The 21974-nt window shown below is 48.4% G+C and overlaps 1 protein-coding gene across 1 annotated transcript in view; it reads right to left on the reverse strand.

Moving 5' to 3' along the window:
- The window catches only part of GGCX (gamma-glutamyl carboxylase), a 74925-nt gene that overhangs the window by 24661 nt on the left and 28290 nt on the right, over positions 1–21974 (reverse strand). Inside the window, exons 5-6 of the mRNA XM_075346230.1 lie at positions 20564–20642; positions 11029–11135 (exon numbers count right to left, since the gene is read on the reverse strand). Of these exons, the coding sequence (XP_075202345.1) occupies positions 11029–11135; positions 20564–20642 (186 nt within the window). The remainder of the gene's footprint in view (positions 1–11028; positions 11136–20563; positions 20643–21974) is intronic.

Raw genomic sequence — 21974 nt, forward strand, 5'->3', positions numbered from 1 at the left:
GTCAGACACTCTGCGGAGTGACGTGACTGCCACTAGGAAGACCACCTTCTGCGAAAGGCGTGAAAGAGAATATCCCTCATTGGCTCGAAGGGTGGTTTCCTAAGAGCCGGTATCACCCTGTTCCGATCCCAGGGTTCTAGCCGACGCTTGTAAGGAGAGACAACCCCTTTTCCATTCCGGATTGAAGGAAGGACAGAAAGTGGGCCAAGTGAATGGCCAGAGAGTAAAACTCTGATCAGAGCAACGGGATAAGAAAATCTTCCACGTCCTGTGGTAGATCTTGGCGGACGTTGGTTTCCTGGCCTGTCTCGTGGTGGCAATGACCTCTTGAGATAACTCTGAAGACGCTAGGATCCAGGATTCAATGGCTACGCAGTCAGGTTGAGGGCCGCAGAATTCAGATGGAAAAAACGGCCCTTGAGACAGCAAGTCTGGCCGGTCTGGTAGTGTCCACGGTTAGCCTACCGTGAGATGCCACAGGTCCGGGTACCACAACCTCCTCGGCCAGCGAGGATGGCGCGGCGGCAGTCGGATCTGATCTTGCGTAACACTCTGGGCAGCATCGCCAGAGGGGGAATACGTGAGGCAGTGGAAACTGCGACCAATTCTGAACTAATGCGTCTGCCGCCAGAGCTCTGTGATCTTGAGAACGTGCCTTGTTGTGCCGGGACGTCAATAGGTCGACGTCCAGCTTCCCCAGCGGCAACAAATCTCTGAAACACGTCCGGTCGAAGAGACCATTCCCTGTGTCCATGCCCTGGCGACTGAGAAAGTCTGCTTCCCAGTTTTCTACGCCCGGGATGTGAGCTGCGGAGATGGTGGAGGCTGTGGCTTCCACCCACAGCAGAATCCGCCGGACTTGCTGGAAGGCTTGCCGACTGCTTGTGCCGCCTTGGCGGTTGATGTCTGCCACCGCCGTGGCGTAGTCCGACTGAATTCGGATCTGCCTATCTTCCAGCCGTGGCTGGAACGCTTATAGGGCTAGACGCTGCCCTTCCCTCCAGAACATTGATCTGTAGGGAGGACTCTGCTGAGTACATGTACCCTGAGCCCTGTGGCGGAGGAAGACCCCCTGACAGACTCGCGTCCGCCGTGACCACAGCCCAGGATGTGGGCAGGAAGGACTTTTCCTTCGAGAAGAAGTGGGAAGAGGCAGCCACTGAAGGGAGGCCTTGGCTGCCCGAGAAGGAGCAACGTTCCTGTCGAGGGACGCTGTCCCATTTGTGGAGAAGTCCCATTGAAGTGGGCGCAGATGAATCTGCGCAAACGGAGCTGCCTCCATTGCTGCCACCAACTTCTCTAGGAAATGCATGAGGCGCCTCAAAGGGTGTGACTGGGCTCGAAGGAGCGCTTGCACCCCTGTCTGTAGTGAACGCTGTTTGTCCAGCGGAAGCTTCACTATCGCTGATAGAGAATGAGCAATGTTCAGGCTGTGATGCCATGCCACCCGAGAGGGGGCCTTGACCAGTACATTGCCTGAGATAGTAGGACCGCTAGGCGCAGCGCAGGAAGCGCTGATATTCTGGTACGATCGGCACGTGGAGATAAGTATCCCTGATGTCGATTGACGCTAAGAAGCCTCCTTGGGCCATCAAGGGCGATGGCAAGCGGAGAAATTCCATCCGGAACCGTCAGGTTCCCTGTCCGTTGAGCAGTGTGAAGTCCAGAACGGGCCGGAGTGATCCGTCCTATCTGGTACCACGAACAAGCTGGAGTAAAAAGCCGCAACTACGTTCTTGAAGGGGAACGAGGATCGCAACTCCTCCTGCTTTTGGAGTGTTCACCGCCTGGAAACGTGCCTCGGCTCGCTCGGGGGACGGAGATGCTCTGAAGCAACGAGTCGGAGGACGAGAACTGAGCTCTATCCTGTGACCGTAAGACAGAATGCCTCCTACATCGGTCTTGGCCATGTGGGGACCACTCCCCTGACCTAGATGCAGAAAAGGTTCTCTGTGCATGGCGGAGGATGAAAATACCACCGCCTGAAACGTCAAAGACGCTAATTGCGGAGCACCGGAAGGCCGCATTGATCTCAGACAGAGCCGCTGAGATAGCCTGGAGTGCCCACCCCTGCAAAGGCTGGGGCAACGGACGCGCCTATGGCTTCATAGATGGATCTCATTAGGAGTTCTATCTGTCTGTCCGTGGCATTCTTGAGCGTGGACTCGCCAGCCACTGCTACTACTGATCTAGCCGCCAGTCAAGAGGCTGGAGGGCACCTTATGACACTGAGCCCAAGCCTTAACAACGTCAGAAGGGAAGGGACAACGTGTGTTATAAGGCGTTCAGTAAAACGCTTGTCCGGGAAGGTGTGCTTCTGGACAGTATCTGTGAAGCCTTAAGAGCCACGACCGGACAGAGTCCTGGGTTGCGACCTCCGCCCCATCCTCTAGAGGGTCCTCAAGCTGAGACCCTTGGAGAAGTCGGGGTCCAAGCAAGGCTGCTTAGCCGGACTGGGACTGCGGTTCGTGCTGGAGTTCACCACGAATAACTAGAGGCCACCCCAGGAACACGCTTCGTCGCAGACCGATAGAGGCCTGGGGCGATCCCGCAGTGCCCGGGGCCTGTGTAAGGGGCCGGTCTGGACTGCAAACTCCTAGTCTCTTAGCTGACCATTTGTCCATAGCCTGAGACATGGATAGTGAAAATGGCCCAGAGAGTTTCTCAGCAAAAACTGCAACTCTGTCCCTGCCGCCTGGACAGGGAACGCCGGCGGAGCTCAACCAGTGCCCCCGTCTCCGGCTGAGCGAGTGCCACATGGCCCGAGCAATGTTCACAGTGACCACTGAGGATACATATGTACAGCCGAACTGTGAAACTGCATACAAACATTATATATCCATATATACAGTTCATCACATATACAGTTCATCACTCTAGGGGGCCCAGCATCGAGAAGGAACCCCCTGGTGAACCGACCCTGAAGCAGTATGTGCTGCTGAAAATATGGCTGTCGGCGTATACAGTGGAGGGGGGAGCCGTGGGCATAACCCCAAAAGTGCGGGAATCTGGTACCCTGAGTGAAAAGTGAGGGGGGCGGAGGACACCAAGTGTGCTCCAGCCCTCACTGCTAGCCTCCGACTGACCGTCCCGCCCTTCCCCCTGACTGGCAGGGCCAGGGACAGGAGTTTAAGGCGCTAGGCCGCAAAAGCCGGGAGCTAAAGTTGGTGGTCGCCAAGTCTGAGGCCAAGGTGCTCTCTGCACCGTCCCCAAGGGGACACTGAGTAACTTGCGGGGATCAGCGTGCTTAGTGAGGGGGGCGGAGGACAGCGAAGTGTGCTCCGGCCCTCACTGTCTGCGTCAGCCCGACTGTGTCACCCTTCCCCCTGACTGGCAGGTCCGGGGGCGGTTTAATGATTGAACAGTGCCCGGGCTGAATCACCAGCCTGGACTGTACGGCTTCTCCAGTAGTAGCCAAAAATGCACAGTGCGACCATACAGTGTAAATCAAGCATACAAGCATATATATATATATATATTACACTTCGGCACTCAGTGGGGCCAGCACCTCAGGTGCTGCTTACCGACCGCACAAGCGGTTGTGATCACCAGAATCCCTGCCTAGGCCTCCCAGTGTTGTCTCTCCTCTCCAGCGTCAGAATTGCTGACAGTAATGGCTGCCGGCGTTCTGTGGGGAGGAGGGGGCCGTGGGCGTGCCCTAGAAAGTGCGGGAATCTAGTGCCCCACTGTGCTGAGTGAGGGGGGAGGAGGATACAGAGTATGCTCCTGCCCTCAGCACTGACGTCTTGTGCAGCGTCCCGCCCTTCCCCTGACTGGCAGGCCTGTGGGCGGGAATAAGCGAAACTAGGCCGCAAAAGCCGGGGACTAAAGTTATAAGCGCGGCCGGCATATAAGCGCGGCCGGCGCGGTAGTCCCCGGCGCACTAACACACCCAGCAGTGCTGCAGTGTGTATGGCACAACCGCTCCATGCGCGGTCCCCACGGGGACACAGAGTACCTCACAGTAGCAGGGCCTTGTCCCTGATGATACTCGGCTCCTATCCAGCAGATTCCCCAGGGGCTGCGGAGGGAGCACGGTCCCAGTGCCTGGAGACCGATTAGGATCCCACTTCACCCAGAGCCCTATAGGGATGGGGAAGGAAAACAGCATGTGGCTCCTGCCTATGTACTCGCAATGAGTACCTCAACCTTAACAACACCGCCGACCAGAGTGGGGTGAGAAGGGAGCATGCTGGGGGCCCAATATGGGCCCTCTTTTCTTCCATCCGACCTAGTCAGCAGCTGCTGCTGACTAAGATGTGGAGCTATGCGTGGATGTCAGCCTCCTTCGCACAAAGCATGAAAACTGAGGAGCCCGTGATGCACGGGAGGGTGTATAGCAGAGGGGAGGGGTTTACACTTTTAAGTGTAATACTTTGTGTGGCCTCCGGAGGCAGAAGCTATACACCCAATTGTCTGGGTCTCCCAATGGAGCGACAAAGAAAAGCAGCGTGCGCATGTAGCCATACATGCGCACGCTGCTTCTTTTTCGTGTTCACAAACTGCAGCCAAAACTGCAGCCAAAACTGCACCTTGTCAGAGAGAGCCTGGAAATGTCACAAAAAATGTAGGTGCTTTTTTGGTGCATTTTTGCTGCTTTTTTGGTGCGTTTTTGGCTGCAGTTTTGTCAACAATTGTTTCATGTATTTTTCAGTTCAAACAAGCCCATAAAGCTTGTTGAATTGAAAAAAAAAAAAAATTAGAAATAAATAAATAATTAAAAAAAACTGGCGTGCGGTCCCCCCCAATTTTAATGCCAGCCAGATAAAGCCATACGGCTGAAGGCTGGTATTCTCAGGATGGGGAGCTCCACGTTATGGGGAGCCCCCCAGCCTAACAATATCAGTCAGCAGCCGCCCAGAATTGCCGCATACATTAGATGCGACAGTTCTGGGACTGTACCCAGCTCTTCCCAATTTGCCCTGGTGCGTTGGCAAATCGGGGTAATAAGGAGTTATTGGCAGCCCATAGCTGCCAATAAGTCCTAGATTAATCATGTCAGGCGTCTATGAGACACCTTTCATGATTAATCTGTAAATTACAGTAAACACACACACATGAAAAATCCTTTATTAGAAATAAAAAACACAAACACATTCCCTCATTACCAATTTATTAACCCCGACAAACCCTCCATGTCCGGCGTAATCCAGCATGCTCCAGCGTCGAATCCAGCTCTGCTGCATGCAGGTGACCGGAGAAGCAGGAGACACAGCCGCTCCAGTCACCTCCATGCAGCTAATGAAGGCAGCCGCGCAATCAGCTGAGCTGTCACCGAGGTTACCCGCGGCCACCGCTGAATCCAGCGGTGGCCGCGAGTAACCTCAGTGACAGCTCAGCTGATCGCGCTACTGCGCGTGGAGCCGGCAGGAGCGTGGAGCCGGCAGGAGCGTGGAGCCGGCAGGAGCGTGGAGGACGGGACTTTCGGCGGTGGCAGTGAGAGGGGTCCATCATCTCCCCTGTGCGTGCACGCTGGGGACAGCAGTACTTCAGGGAACACGTGGAGGACGGGACTATCAGCGGCGGCAGCGAGAGGGGGAAAAAAATCAATGTTTTCAGCTGCCAATGTCCATCCCCCTCTCGCTGCCGCTGCTGATAGTCCCCGTCCTCCACATCATCTCCCCTGGGGACAGCGGTACTTCGGGGAACACATGGAGGACGGGACGGGACCACTTGCCTGACCTCACTTCCTGACAAATCACCTGCGTTTTTGCTAGCAAAAACGCAGGTAAAAGGCAGGTAAAATGCACCACTTGTGATTAGCATGCATTTTTCCTGCGTTTTTGATGCCCTCATTGATTTCAATGGGTGACAAATGTTGACAAAAACGCAGGAAGAATGAACATGCTGCATTTTATTTGTCACAAACCTTTGACAAATAAAACGCTGACAAATAAACTGCAACGTGCGCATGACAAATCTGACTTCTCATAGACTTTGCTGGGAAGTCAAATGTCAGAAAGTTCAGCTGACAAAACTGCAGCCAAAAAAGCAGCAAAAAAGCAGCAAAAAAAGCAGCGTGCGCATGTAGCCTAAGGCTACATGCGCACGCTGCTTTTTTTCCTGCTTTTTTGCTGCTTTTTTGGCTGCAGTTTTGTCAGCTGAACTTTCTGACATTTGACTTCCCAGCAAAGTCTATGAGAAGTCAGATTTGTCATGCGCACGTTGCAGTTTATTTGTCAGCGTTTTATTTGTCAAAGGTTTGTGACAAATAAAATGCAGCATGTTCATTCTTCCTGCGTTTTTGTCAACATTTGTCACAAAAACGCAGCAAAAATGCAGGGTGTGAAAAACGCACCAAAAACGCACCTAAAATTACATGCGTTTTTTGTAACATTTCCAGGCTCCCTCTGACAAGGTGCAGTTTTGGCTGCAGTTTTGGCTGTAGTTTGTGAACACAAAAAGATGCAGCGTGCACATGTAGCCTTAGTACTTGTTACCAAAACCAGGAGTGGGATAAATACAGAAGTGGTGCCAGTGTTTCTATTATACTTTTTCTCGGATTGTTCCTCTCCTGGTTTTGACTACAAATACTGAGGTAAAAAAAACCCCTAACCAAATACTGAGGTAAAAAAACCTCACCAAAAAATACTGGAGGTAAAAACTTCACCAAATACAGAGTAAAAACTTCACCAAATACAAAACATGGCCTAGTACAGTGATGGCGAACCTATGGCACGCGCGCCACCAGGGGCACGCAGAGCCCATTCTGCTGGCATGTGTGCTGTCGCCTGGTCCTGCAGCTTTGGTCTGCTAGTGCAGTCGCGCCGGCAGATCAAAACTGTGTTGGAGCGGAGGAGACATTTCTCCTCGCTCTGACACTCCTCCTCCCCCAGGCTGCAGGTGTGTTGCCTAGGAGACTGAGGAGCGTCAGTAAGCGGCGTCGGCGTAATGACGTCTTCTGGCCGCGTGGGAACTGAGGACCCAGCGGCGCGCAGCGGGGGAGCGAGTGCAGGAAGGTGAGTTGTGTGTTGCTTTTTTTTTTTATAACGCGTGTGCGGCTGTGCCAAGGTGGGGGGGGGGGGCGCAGTGCTAGCGTGGGAGAACGCACATGACAGCGTGGGGTGAGGGTGGAAGAACGCACATGACAGCATGGGGTGGGGACATGCATGCCAGGATGGGGAACAATGCATGCCAGCATGGGGAAACAATGCATGCCAGCATGGGGAAACAATGCATGCCAGGATGGAGGAAACATGCATGCCAGGATGGAGGAAACATGCATGCCAGGATGGAGGAAACATGCATGCCAGGATGGAGGAAACATGCATGCCAGGATGGGGGAAACATGCATGCCAGGATGGGGGAAACATGCATGCCAGGATAGGGGAAACATGCATGCCAGGATGGGGGAAACATGCATGCCAGGATGGGGGAAACATGCATGCCAGGATGGGGGAAACATGCATGCCAGGATGGAGGAAACATGCATGCCAGGATGGAGGAAACATGCATGCCAGGATGGGGGAAACATGCATGCCAGGATGGGGGAAACATGCATGCCAGGATGGGGGAAACATGCATGCCAGGATGGAGGAAACATGCATGCCAGGATGGAGGAAACATGCATGCCAGGATGGAGGAAACATGCATGCCAGGATGGGGGAAACATGCATGCCAGGATGGGGGAAACATGCATGCCAGGATGGGGGAAACATGCATGCCAGGATGGAGGAAACATGCATGCCAGGATGGAGGAAACATGCATGCCAGGATGGAGGAAACATGCATGCCAGGATGGGGGAAACATGCATGCCAGGATGGGGGAAACATGCATGCCAGGATGGAGGAAACATGCATGCTAGGATGGAGGAAACATGCATGCCAGGATGGAGGAAACATGCATGCCAGGATGGAGGAAACATGCATGCCAGGATGGAGGAAACATGCATGCCAGGATGGGGAAACATGCATGTCAGGATGGAGGAAACATGCATGTCAGGATGGAGGAAACATGCATGTCAGGATGGAGGAAACATGCATGCCAGCATGGGGAAACATGCATGCCAGGATGGAGGAAACATGCATGCCAGGATGGGGGAAACATGCATGCCAGGATGGGGGAAACATGCATGGCAGGATGGGGGAAACATGCATGGCAGGATGGGGGAAACATGCATGCCAGGATGGGGGAAACATACATGCCAGGATGGAGGAAACATACATGCCAGGATGGAGGAAACATACATGCCAGGATGGAGGAAACATACATGCCAGGATGGGGAAAGCATAGATGCCAGGATGGGGAAAGCATAGATGCCAGGATGGGGAAAGCATAGATGCCAGGATGGAGGAAACATGCCACGATAGGGTACATTTACCAGGAAGGGGAACATTTACCAGGAAGGGGGTACATTTACCTGGATGGGGGTACATTTACCTGGATGGGGTTAAATAAACCAGGATTGGGAACATGTACCAGGATGGAGGACATTTACCAGGAATGGGGTACATACCGGGATGGGTGAACATTTACAAGGATGGGCAATATGTCAGGATGGGGTACATTTACCAGCATGGGAGAACATGCCAGAATAAGGTACATTTACGAGGATGGAGGATATTTACCAGGATGAGGTATAATTACCAGGATGGGGCCATGATGGGGACAAATATACCTGAATGTAGGAAATATATACATCAGGATGGGGGACATGTTTACCAGGAAGTGGCCAGGAAGGGGGACAGAACTACACAATGAAGGGGGAGGGGAGCAACTCGTACGTCTTTATGGGATTTCAAGATGTTCAGACTTTGAAATGTAGATGTGGATTACAGGGTGACATCTGATTGCATTCCAGGCTAAAATCTCTGTCTAATATGCTGCATTTTTTTCCAGAAAGATCAATCCAACTGCTGTGTCTGGAAAGGGCAGGGGCTAAGCTCCAATGTGTGGTAAGCATGAGCGTGATGCCCCCTGCTGAAGAGAAGAGAAGACGGCAAAAGGTAAGGTTACAATCAATTATTTACATAATAGGTTTGGTTGGCACTTTGGAAAAAAAAGGGCTACAGTTTGGGCACTCGGCCTGTAAAAGGTTCGCCATGACTGGCCTAGTACATTTGCTAAAAAGGGGGAATTAAAGGGGTTGTCCACTACTGCTGGTTATTCTTCATTCCTGTCATTGGTGCGGTGCCCCTGGGCAGTTATGTCAGTGACCACTGCAGCCACTATTGTCAACGTGGACATCCATTCTGATGAAAGTGACAGCTGCAGCGGTCATGTCACAATGACAGATGACTTTCAGTGAACATCGGAGGATCAGCATCTGTCTAGGAGGGAAGTACGACATTTTGAATATTATTTTAATGCACTTTGGAGGTGATTCAGCAGGGGATGAGCATTACTGGACAGCCCCTTTAAGATGTGGTGGACTTAAACATTTTTCAATTGTTGCATACATGATAACAAGGTTTTGTGACTGTGGCGCCTAAAAAGCCAGTAATTTCTGTGGGCTATGCAAGGGAAAAAAATGGCCATCTTGTTATACGTCACCACGTGTCTCCATGTGATCTATGGGGAATCTCATATGATCAATATCTCATACAGGAGGCAACTAAACAGCACCATCTAGTGCCAAACACGTGCATGCCAAGAGATTGTACAATAAATAAGTATTGTGGTCCTTGACTAGCTCATTTAGGATCAGGGTGTCTTAAATTAGTTGTCTGATCTTGAAGAAAATTCTGCAGGAACTGTACGCAACTGCCAAATCTTGTAATACGCATACTGTCAAGATTTCCTGTTTTTCTTCCAAAGTGGGTGGGCGGTCATGTGAACAAATCGCATACACGCAGTTACTTGTGCCGATGAAACTCACCCAACTTATCTCAATAGGAAAGAATCGAGAGATGTGTAGCAGTCTAGACGGCACGGGGAACGCCGGAAAATCATGACACTTTGCACACTGCACAGCAGCCTGTAGTCACAGTGGTCCTGCTAAATCTTCTTCTGGGAACATACAACCCCTTTGATGGGCAGTCATTCTTTATATCAGTAGCTCTAACTTTATTATTATTTTCCACTGATGTGACTGCATGAGGGCAGAAATATAAAATATACTTAATTATTAGTTATGTTGATACCTACTTTGTATAGCTTTTATTACTATATGATAAAATAAAAAAAAAATCATATTATATTATATATAATTTTTTATTTCTTTTTTTTAACCCCCTCTAAAGACATTTTATCATTTATAACCTCTTAATCATAAAATACTAATATATACATATTTATTTAAATTATTTTTTTTATTGCTGGTTTTGCCCGGGTCTAGTAGCGCTACTATACTGGGCAGATATCCTGCAGTCATGTGATCACTTATGCTTCTAATACTGTGTACACATTGAGCGTTACATAGCCAGCAAAGGAGAAGGCAGCTGCAGTAATTAGCAGATTCTGTCTTTTCCCCAAGGACCTTATCTGTGTCTGACAGCCTGAGCTACTTCTAGATTGCTGGAGCAGATTTAATCTTGTGCCATAAATTTATAAATCCAACAATGAAGTGATGGAAATTTATTTTTCTCGAGAAGCAAGAAGTAAATAAAAGCAAAGCAAAAAAAAAACAAAAAAAAAAACAACAAACAACCTTCATTCACATAAATTTAAAAGAGCGACTGCAATTAAGCTGGCTATATTATATGTACATATTTTAAAACATAGCACATTTTATCAGCTTTTTGGTAAATAAAGGATAAGCAATATAAAAAAATACAAGGGAAAAAAAAATAAAATTCTCCTCTGGGATATATTTAAAAAAGTAGAAGCCAGGAATTGTTGTACACAATATTTAGATGAATATCTGATAACGTTGGATTCGCACATCCGTGTTTTGCAGTCTATATATAGACCACAATGCACGGACCGACCGCAGGTCATCTGACCGAACTTGACAACCTCGTAGGCATTTATGTGGTTGTCGATCTTAGGTCAGCAGACCGGTGGATGGTCGGTGCATTGTGGTCCATATACAGATTGCAAAACTCGGATGTGTCAATCCAGCTTTAGTCATAAACAGCAGGTCTTACTTGAATGGATCAAACAGCCAGTGACGTGACAGCGAGCCCATGGAGTACCCCTCCACCCAGTCCGCATCCAGCTTCTTGATACCAGCGATGAAATACACAATGAAGATCTAGAAGATTGATCAGAAGTATGAATGTTATATTAGCATTTGATTATTCAGGTTGTAAGTCATCAAAGGAGAATACATTACAAAATATCGGTAGCAATGGCAGGAAAATGTCATACAGAAAATCCTTCCTTAGTTTGACACTGACTTACAGATCAGGTGAGAGACTTCTTGGGAAAAAAAAATAAATCTTTCTACATAGTATTGAAATAACATTTGACCAACGTATACCTGCATGCGTGATTGGTGGAGATCCAGCTACTGACACTGAAGAAGAGCTCCATACAAGTTCTGCCTCAAAGAATCGATGGGGGTCTTAGCACCACCAAGTAAACGTATGACACATTTCTATAAACAGTCAAAAAGAAGATTTTTGGGTACTCAATGTAAAATCTCTCGTTCTTGGAGCCTTCCTTGGGGGACACAGGAGACCATGAGTGTACGCTGCTGCCACTATGCAAAGAAAGTTAGCTCCTCTCCGGTAGTATCCACCCACCAACTGGCATGGAGATAATCAGTTAGTGAGAAAGCAGTTCTAACAACTAAACACAAAGGAAGGTGCTTTGTCACCCAATGTAGGCTCCAAGAAAGAGATTTTATGTCGAGTACACCAAAAAAAAAAATCTACTTTTCTTATCACTTCGTTGGGGACACAGGAGACCATGGGACTTCCTAAAGCAGTTCCAAGGATAGGTAGAGGATGTGAATCCTGCAGAATTTTGTGAATGTATGAATAGAAGACCAGATAGCTTTGCACAGCTGCGAGACCTGGGTCTGGTGGCGAACAGCCCAGTGGTCTCCCACTGCACGAGTAGAGTGAGCAATGACCCAGAGTGGGCACGCTCCGCCCTTTATTAGGTAAGCTTCCAAGATGGCAGACTAGATCCAGCAGGCAATGGTGAATCTGGAGGCAAGAAGTTCTCTGTGATGGCCATCCGGAATCACTAAGAAAGTTCATTCATCTGACAGATGCCGTCTTGGCGATGTAGAGGCAGACTGCTCTCATGAGGTCCACCTTCTGGAGCCACCGATCTCAAGGATGAGAAGGAGATGGGCAGAACAAAGGGAGCCCAATATCCTTGTTATGATGAAATAAAGAAAACACCTTAGGGTGAAAGGATCGAATCAGACGCAAAACCACATTGTACTGGTGGAACACCACATAGGAAGAGCAGCAGGAGAGGGCCGCTAGTTCGGACACTCGTCTCATCAAGGAGACGGCTACCAAGAAGGCAGTTTTCCAGTAGAGGAAGGATAGAGAAACTTCAAGGTGCTGTTCAAAAGAAGACCTCTGAAGGACATCCAGGACAAGGTTAAGGTCCCAAGGTTCTTCCGGAGGTTGATAAGGTGGAGCAGAATGTGTAAACCCTTTACTGGAGAGACAAATTGAATATTTCTTAGAGGGGCGTGGCAGCTATAAGTCCCCTTACTTGGCAGCCAGACTGGCTTGCAAAGTTTCCTTAAGGAGAATAGTGTTCCCCCGTGGTCCCCACATAGATTTCTCATGAGCCAGATCAGACACCCCCATACTTTGCACTGACGAGGGGCAAGCACCCCGAAACACCATGTCTGCAAATTGGGATTCTCCTCTGGCTTATATATCCTGAGTCATATTGCAAAGGATTGTTAAAAATCCACTTGTGACTTTTAGGATCGCTACTTCCAATAGGTGGCGCTGTGCTAGAGTTTGTCTCCTTTACTGGAGAGACAAATTAAACCCTTGTAGAAAGGTTCTGACCTGGGGATGAGATGAAAGTCTTTTCTGAAAAAGAATGGTGAGCGCAGACCCCTTGGGGGAGCTAAGAGTCAGGCCAGAATCAACATCCGACTGAAGGAAGGACAGCAAAGAAGGTAAAGGAAAAACCAAGGGAGCTATCTGGTTTGATTCAAAAAGACTCTTGCGCATGCAGTATTGAACATCATTCCCAGGAAAATAATGCATTGGGATCATTTAGCCGAGATGAGAGTGTTCAGAGTGATCTGCAGACTCTTGCAGCATGCTAAAGGGATGGTGCTTTGATAAGAATCTGATCCGGGTAAGGGATGACGAGGACCGCCATTACCTTTGTGAATAGCCTAGGCGCTGTGGATAGGGCAAATGGCAGCATTATAAGCTGAAAGTGGGAATCCCAAATTGTGAAACACAAGAATCTCTGGTGGGATGGGAATATGGGTATCTGCGTATAGGCATCCTGGATGTCAACAGAGTATAGGAACTCCTCGGGTTCCAAAGAGGCCATTACTGAGAAGAGCGACTACATCCTGAAGTGGCGGAGGAAGATGCGCCTGTTAAATAGTTTGAGATCCAAGATAGGACGGACAGATCCATCCTTATTTGGGCCTACAAACAGGTTTAAATAAAAACCTGAAAAGTGCTCAAGAGAGGGAATGGGAATGAGGACACCTGACCTCAGGAGAAACTCTATGGCAGACCTGGGCAAGTGGCGGCTCGCGGGCCATATCCGGCCCGCCTGCTCTCTGTGACAGGCCCGCCCGTCTTCAGCCGGTGCAGTGGAGCCGGGCTGCAGCGTGCCGAGCAGGGAAAGATCCTGTGCAGGTCCGCACAGTCAGTGCAGGCAGCGGAACGCAGGAGTCTTTCCTCTGTTCCCTGCCGGCACTAATTGTCAGTGACACACGCGCGCGCTCTGACGTTGTCAGTACTGCGCTGCGTGTGTCATTTCAAAAGTTCCCGCCCGCCCTGCAGGAGAAGGAGCAGCACAGCAGACGGAATAATTCATCTTGCAGGACCTGCGATGACATCACGCCCATGTGACTGTGTGGGAGGAGACACAGGATGCCGGGCAGAAAGCAAAGATAGGGAATCCTGAAGGAGATGTGGACACATGATGACTGGTAATGAGAAAAGAGGGGACATGAGGGGGAGGGGGGCTGCAGGGTGAGTGCATATGAGGGAAGATGGAGTTGCAGGGTGAGTGCATATGAGGGAAGATGGAGTTGCAGGGTGAGTGGCATATGTGGGAAGATGGAGTTGCAGGGTGAGTGGTATATGTGGGAAGATGGAGTTGCAGGGTGAGTGGCATATGTGGGAAGATGGAGTTGCAGGGTGAGTGGCATATGTGGGAAGATGGAGTTGCAGGGTGAGTGGCATATGTGGGAAGATGGAGTTGCAGGGTGAGTGGCATATGTGGGAAGATGGAGTTGCAGGGTGAGTGGCATATGTGGGAAGATGGAGTTGCAGGGTGAGTGGCATATGTGGGAAGATGGAGTTGCAGGGTGAGTGGTATATGTGGGAAGATGGAGTTGCAGGGTGAGTGGCATATGTGGGAAGATGGAGTTGCAGGGTGAGTGGCATATGTGGGAAGATGGAGTTGCAGGGTGAGTGGCATATGTGGGAAGATGGAGTTGCACGGTGAGTGGCATATGAGGGCTGCAGACTGACAGAAGGATGTGAAGGGGTGCAGAGTGTTTGAGAGGGGTAAGTTGGGGTACAGGCAGGGTGAGATATGTGGGCAGGGTGTGTGACATATGGGGGTGTAGTGTGTGTGATATGGGGGTACAGGCTGTATGGGGTGTAGTGTGTGTGATATGGGGGTGCAGGCTGTATGGGGAGCAGGGTGTGTGACATATGGGGGTGTAGTGTGTGTGATATGGGGGTGCAGGCTGTATGGGGTGTAGTGTGTGTGATATGGGGGTGCAGGCTGTATGGGGAGCAGGGTGTGTGACATATGGGGGTGTAGTATATTACAGGTGTGCTATATGGAGGTGTAGTACATTACAGGTGTGCTATATGGAGGTGTATATAGTGGTGTAGTATATGGGGGTATAGTGATGTAGTATATTACAGGTGTGCTCTATGGAGGTGTAGTATATTACAGGTGTGCTTTATGGAGGTGTAGTATATTACAGGTGTACTATATGGAGGTGTAGTATATTACAGGTGTGCTATATGGAGGTGTATATTACAGGTGTGCTCTATGGAGGTGTAGTATATTACAGGTGTACTATATGGAGGTGTAGTATATTACAGGTGTGCTATATGGGGGTGTACTATATTACAGGTGTGCTATATGGAGGTGTATATTACAGGTGTGCTATATGGAGGTGTAGTATATTACAGGTGTGCTATATGGAGGTGTAGTATATTACAGGTGTGCTATATAGGGGTGTAGTGATGTAGTATATTACAGGTGTGCTATATGGAGGTGTAGTATATTACAGGTGTGCTCTATGGAGGTGTAGTATATTACAGGTGTACTATATGGAGGTGTAGTATATTACAGGTGTGCTATATGGGGGTGTACTATATTACAGGTGTGCTATATGGAGGTGTATATTACAGGTGTGCTATATGGAGGTGTAGTATATTACAGGTGTGCTATATGGAGGTGTAGTATATTACAGGTGTGCTATATAGGGGTGTAGTGATGTAGTATATTACAGGTGTAGTATATTACAGGTGTGCTATATGGAGGTGTAGTATATTACAGGTGTGCTATATGGAGGTGTAGTATATTACAGGTGTGCTATATGGAAGTGTAGTATATTACAGGTGTACTATATGGAGGTGTACTATATTACAGTTGTAGTATATGGGGTGTAGTGATGTAGTATATTACAGGTGTAGTATATAGGGGTGTAATGATGTAGTATATCGGAGGTGTATTATATAGTGGTGTAGTATATTACAGGTATATGGAGGGAGTGTAGTATAATACAGGTGTAGTATATAGGGGTGTAGTGGTGTAGTTTATTACAGGTGTAGTATATGGAGGGGGTGTAGTGATGTAGTATATTGGGTAGAACTGAGGTAATTATATTAGTCCGGCCCTCTAAACCAATCCCAATTTCTCATGCGGCCCCATGGGAAAATTAATTGCCCACCCCTGCTCTATGGCCTTGAAGAAACCAAGGATGAGAGCAGGATCCTTTGGGGGACGGGATTTGAAGAAGTGAAAGTGAGGGAAGGAGGAAAACTATTTTGTAGCCGTAGGAGATGACGTCTCAAACCCAAGCGTCATCGACTACAGAAAGCCACTCACCCACCCTGAGAGGATTCCCATGTGGTGATGCCCAGTCATGCTGAAGAAAATCTTAAATCCGGACAGCTTGTTCTGGTGTCCTCAAGGACAGTAGAAAGCACTGGCTTGAAGGAGGATCTTTTTTTTTTCCTTGGTGTGTCGGGCACTTGTACTGGAAATTATTTCCGGTTGAAAATTGGTGAAAAGAATGAAAAGGAAACATGTGTTTCTTGGAGGGAGAACATTTAGGTCTCTGTTGTGGGAGGGAGGTACTTTTACTGCCGTGATGTCCGAGCTGATTTTGTCTAGTTTCTCTCCGAAATATCTGAAACCCTGTAAAGGGAGATTGGTGAGAGACCTTATGAATGCGGAATCTGTTGCCATGCCTTCAGCGATAAGACTGTGGATCGTGGCAATATTGCTGGCCACAAGAGCTGAGCAAGCAGCTGGATGAAGTGAAGCCGTTAGAAGATATTTGCAGAGTGGGAAATTTGGTCTGGGGTCCGAGTCCTGAACCTCTGCGGTGTCTGAGGAATGAGAACGAGAGAAAGATAGCATCCTGAGGGATGCTGAAGAAGTAGGAGATCTGGAAGACAAACTGGTGATCTGCCACATCGGAGTTTAGGAAACGGCGAGTCTGACTCGCTCTGGGAAGCAAGAGGGGCTCAGGTGGCTTAGTGAGCGGGCTACAGTTTTGGCAAAGGGATGAGGTCTGACCTGAGGGAAACTTCTTATGACAAGAAGAGCAGGCTAAGTGTAGGACAAGAACCAGGAATGGGAGCGAGACTCTCTGAGGTTAGGCACAAAGAAGAAAAAGGGCCAAAAGAGTTGTGAGAATTGCCATGAGCAAGACACTGCAAGTCCGGAGTGCAGGAGGGGACCGGAGGCTATAGCTGCTGAGTAGCCGGCGTGGAGGAAGGTGACGCTGATCAAGATACGGTGGTGGTACCGAAAGAGGAAGCGGAGATCATGAAAGGATGTGCTAAGTTCCTGTGGACGAAGAGAGACGCACGGTGATTGGCTGGGTGGAGAACACAGGAATGTTGGTCCGACTGGTTGGATGGAAGGAGGCATGTCAAAGCCACAGGAGCAGACCACGATTAAGCCTGGGACTAAATGAGGGAACTTGGCCGCAAGAGAGAACCAGGGCATCGGAGGACACGGCTGGAGCAGGAAAAGGGGAAAATAGCAAGGAGAGCACATCGCAGAAAAATAAATCTATTCCCACTAAGAATTAATTATAATATAAATACATTTTGGCCTCTTTTTTTTTTTCTTCCCCTTTTTAGGGAGCACCCCCATAGCTCGGGACTTCGGGAAGGAGAAACCTGTCCAGAAGGCCTCGGAATTCATCTTCGACGTACAATGAGGAAGATGTTCTCCAGGTGTCCCGGACGCGGTCTATCGGACAGCTGGAAGGTACCGAATTCCTCCTCCCTCGCTACAGGTCAAGGTGTGGGGAGGGGGGTTGCAGGCATGGGAATGGTGGCAGACGACCAACCGCAGGATAGCACCACACACTCTTGATGTGTTGACAGAAACCGGGACATAATGGTAGTGATGCAATCCCACACTGTGCTCTCGGTCTCTAATGGGATGATTGTAGTTGTCACTCTCTTTTGGCCAACCTGAGATATGGAAATCCTTAATAAAAAACAACAAATTTAAAAGCTAGGAATGGGGCCGAATGCACTTGTGTCTGCCTCCTACTGACACTAAGCTTAAACGGATTGTCTCCATGCCAGTTGGTGAGTACTTGAGAAAAGCTAACTATTTTGGCATAGTGGCAGCCTCCCAGTGACAGCAGCATACACCCATGGTATCTTATGTCCCCCAGTGAAGCGCTAAAGAAAGGTTTTTTTAAGGAGACTGTCAGCATAGGATAACTGTTCAAACCAATTACAGACGCTGAATGCATTATGGCGCAGCCACTCACCTTCCGACTTGCTTGATTTACCTCAATCTCCACCACGCTCATTTCTTTGATTGACGGCTCTGGCTTCACAGATACAGAGAAGGGTGGAGATAGACGGAAAACAAGTGCACTGAACTGAACTGTTTGGCTGCCATGATGCACTGAGCTTATGTACTTGGTTTCAACAGTCAGTCATTCTGTGCTGACAGAGTCCCTTTAGAGTTGCAGCTACATTTCAATTTTTGTCTTCTCTGGACCCAATACCCTGGCCAGACTCCTACCAACAAGGGCTCAAAGGTGTACTATGTGGAGATGATATAAAAAAAACTTTCTACTGTTCCTGCCCTCAAACTATAAGATTACGATAAGATGCACAGTGCTGTTCCTCACCCTCACACTACCTGTAATTCAGTGTGACAGGAGCTGCTCTCACTGCTCCCCCTCCCCTCTGGGACGTTACATCACACATCAGGGGGCCTGCTCCACGTTGTTGGTAACAGCCGCTTCCCTGCAATCAGAGAGCACGTGGGTACTGACGACGGCCACCACACCCCTGCTTTCTGACAGAATTGAAGCAGGCATTATCAGGGGGCGACTATTATCAACAGCATGGAGCAGACCCACTGGTGTGTGATGTAATGTCCAAGAGGGGAAGGGGAGCAGTGAAAGCAGCTGCTGTCATCCTAAATTACAGGTAGTGTGAGGATCTATAACAGCACTGTGCATCTCATCTTTGTAGTTTGAAGGCAGGGACAGTAAAATAATTTTTCATCTCCCGAGAGTACTTCTTTAAAATAATTAAGACATAATATTAACAAGAAAGTAGGGATTTTTAATCCTGTCGTTTACTTCTTTGTTGACTCTGCAGTCTACCAGCGGTGGCCAGTTTCTCTGGCAAGGAGTGCAGCGCTGAAGCTGGCTGGTTCGCTGGATTCAGCCAACTTCAGTGTCCAGCGTTCCTCTGATGCTGCAGAAGCAAAGCTGCCTCCACCAGCAACAATGGGCAGCATGCAGGTCCAACCAGTGGCCCGAACTGTCAATCTTCAGGAGAAACCTGCATCCTCACAAGGCGGAGATGTGGCTGGTTTCTGAAGATTGATCTTGAGAGAATTCTTTTAATCTCTCTCATTGTGAACCCAGGCACAGCATCATATACAGTGTGTCCACCCATATCCTGTTCACCGCCATTAACTTGAGAACGGCGGCAGCTATAGGCATAGAAGTGGTGTCTAGGTATAGTAAAGTAGCAATGTGCTACGCAATGAAATAACCTATTGCGCCACCAGGTGGAAAACAACGGAGTTAACATTTTTATCTTGAAAATGGAACAAGATAGAGAAACAAAGTGAATTACAAAGTTGTAGGGCATCATCAATTCAATACGAATCGACACCTTGCATACAGAAATGCTATGATTAGAACGTGTAAAACTCACAAGGCTGCGGACGTGAAGCGATACCTCATGGAGACCTTCCTACAAGTCATTGGGTATGGTGGCTGTGTGGAGTGGCCTCCACGCTCACCTGACCTGACCCCATTGGACTTCTTTCTGTGAGGTCACATCAAACAGCAGGTGTATGCGACCCCTCCACCAACATTGCAGGACCTACAACGACGTATCACAGATGCTTGTGCAAACGTGTCACCTACCATATTGCACAACGTGCAGCAAGATACAGTATGCTGTGCAGAGTCCAGATGTGCATTGCAGCTGACGGGGTCCACTTTGAGCATCAAAGTTAAATGAGCGTGACCAGCATTCAGTGTTTTGGGGGGGGGGGGGGTGTCATGGGTTTCATATCATAGCATTTCTGTATGCAAGGTGTCGATTCACATTGAATTGATGATGCCCTGCAATTTTTTTAATTCACCTTTTTGTCTATCTCGTTCCATTTTTGAGATAAAAATGCTAAGTCCGTTGTTTTCCACCAGGTGGCGCTATAGGTGGTTTCATTGCGTAGCGCATGGCTACTTTACTATACCTAGACACCACTTCTATGCCTATAGCTGCCGCTGTGCTCAAGTTAATGGCGGTGGACAGGATATGGGTTGACACACTGTATAGTGTTAGTGCTGCAGCTCAGTCCTATTCACCCAGACATGAAAGGGATGGGGCTGCTCTGTCCTCAGGTATCAGACACCGGGCCTGGGGACATGATCAATTATTAATGCTCTTTCTATGGATAGGTCATCAGCATTACACACCCAGGAAAGCTTTTGACCACACGATTTGTTAAGGAATATCATGGTTTCTGCAAATACAGCTCATTCATTGTATAGTTAGAAGTTATCAACTTCAGTGTTTTCAAGATCTCTGTTTATAGTAATTGAATGGTGTCCTAATCTGGTGAAAAATAATATATAAATATTTTATTTTTTTTTTTAACCCTTTCAGCAGTTTTGACCAATGTAATGTTGTCATGTTGCAAACCAAGTCGTGTTTATTTGCTTTTTTCAGGGGAGCACATGGCTGGCAATGCCTCTGATCAGCCCTATTGTGCTCTATAGAAAATGGGATTTACCTATAAAATCCTTACCTGAATCCGAAGAAGAGTGTAATTCCACAGCGGCACATGTGCATTGCGCTTGCGAGGACTAAACAGCCCATCAATAGACCTGAAAGAGAAATAGGCAACATGGTGAGATATATATATATATATATATTATATATATATATATTATATATATGTGTTGTGTCGCCTCATCTTTCATTTAAAAGGGTTGTCTGAGTCTAAACTGCTTAGATGATGGCTTGGTTGTAGGGTGGGTCATCTAGAAGATTGGTGGGAGCCTGACACCCGGTATCTCCACTGATTAGTGGAAAGCTGCTACAGCTTAGGCCATATCTGAGCAAATTATGGAGAGGAACACAGCAGCTAAATACATGGCTTATTGGCTGGTGCCGCAATTTCTCTCCCATTTAAGTGAATAGGAGCCATTCTGCACTACTTGGCAGCAGTCACTATGCAAATGTATGGAGTGGCCATGTTTTCCTCCACAAGTTGCTTAGATCCAGCCACTGCCATAGCAGACTTCTGCTGATCAGTGGGGATACGGGGTATAGGGTCCCACCAATCTCAAAAATGTTATCAGTTGTTTGACCCTGTCTAGCCCATTCAAGGCCTCTTTCACAAGTCCATGGAAAACACACACTTTTTTTCACGGACGTGTTGAAGGCACGTATGGCCCTCAGTGTGCCTTGAATATGGAACACGTGTGTTCTCCGTGTGCTACCTGTGATAACACATGGAGATCCGGAACTTTTACTCACCTGTCTCCAGTGCTGCTAATGTCTCCAGCAGGGCTGCTTCCAGGTCTGCGGTGCAGTGAATATGCAGTGAGCATAATGAGCGGGCCCGGAAACAAGTGACAGCAGCGCTGAAGACAGCAGGGCTGGAGACAGATGAGTGTAGAAAATCATTTTAATTCTAACACACGTGTTTTTTCCGGTACGTGTCACACGGATCACATCAGTGTGCGGTCCCTGTGACGTCTGTGCTGCTGGAGAAAAACGGACCTGTCTCCATGCAGAACAAACGGACACACGTGCGGGGAAAAAACACGGATGTGTGCGCAGACCCATTGATTTTAAATCGGTCTGCGTATGGCTGTGATTCCGGTACGTAAAAAAAAAAAAAACTGTGCCATACATACCGGAATCACTGACTTGTGAAGGGAGCCTAAGAAGCACTAAAAAAAAAACCAAAAACAAAAAAAAAAAACAAAAAAAAAAAAAAAAAAAATGAAAAAAATTCTTTGAAAAACATGAGTTACCGTATTTTCCGGATTATAAAACGCACTTTTCCTCCCAAAAATTTGGGAGGAAAATGAGAGGTGCGTCTTAAAATCCAAATATAGCTTTACCTGGGGGGCCTGTCTGTGCGGCGATCAGGTGCGTTCGGGCGGCCGGGTACCTGTCCCTGCGTGCGGGCGGCAGCTGAGTGCCTG

This window comes from Anomaloglossus baeobatrachus, chromosome 4 (genome assembly GCF_048569485.1).
Source record: "Anomaloglossus baeobatrachus isolate aAnoBae1 chromosome 4, aAnoBae1.hap1, whole genome shotgun sequence".
Lineage (NCBI taxonomy): Eukaryota > Metazoa > Chordata > Amphibia > Anura > Aromobatidae > Anomaloglossus > Anomaloglossus baeobatrachus.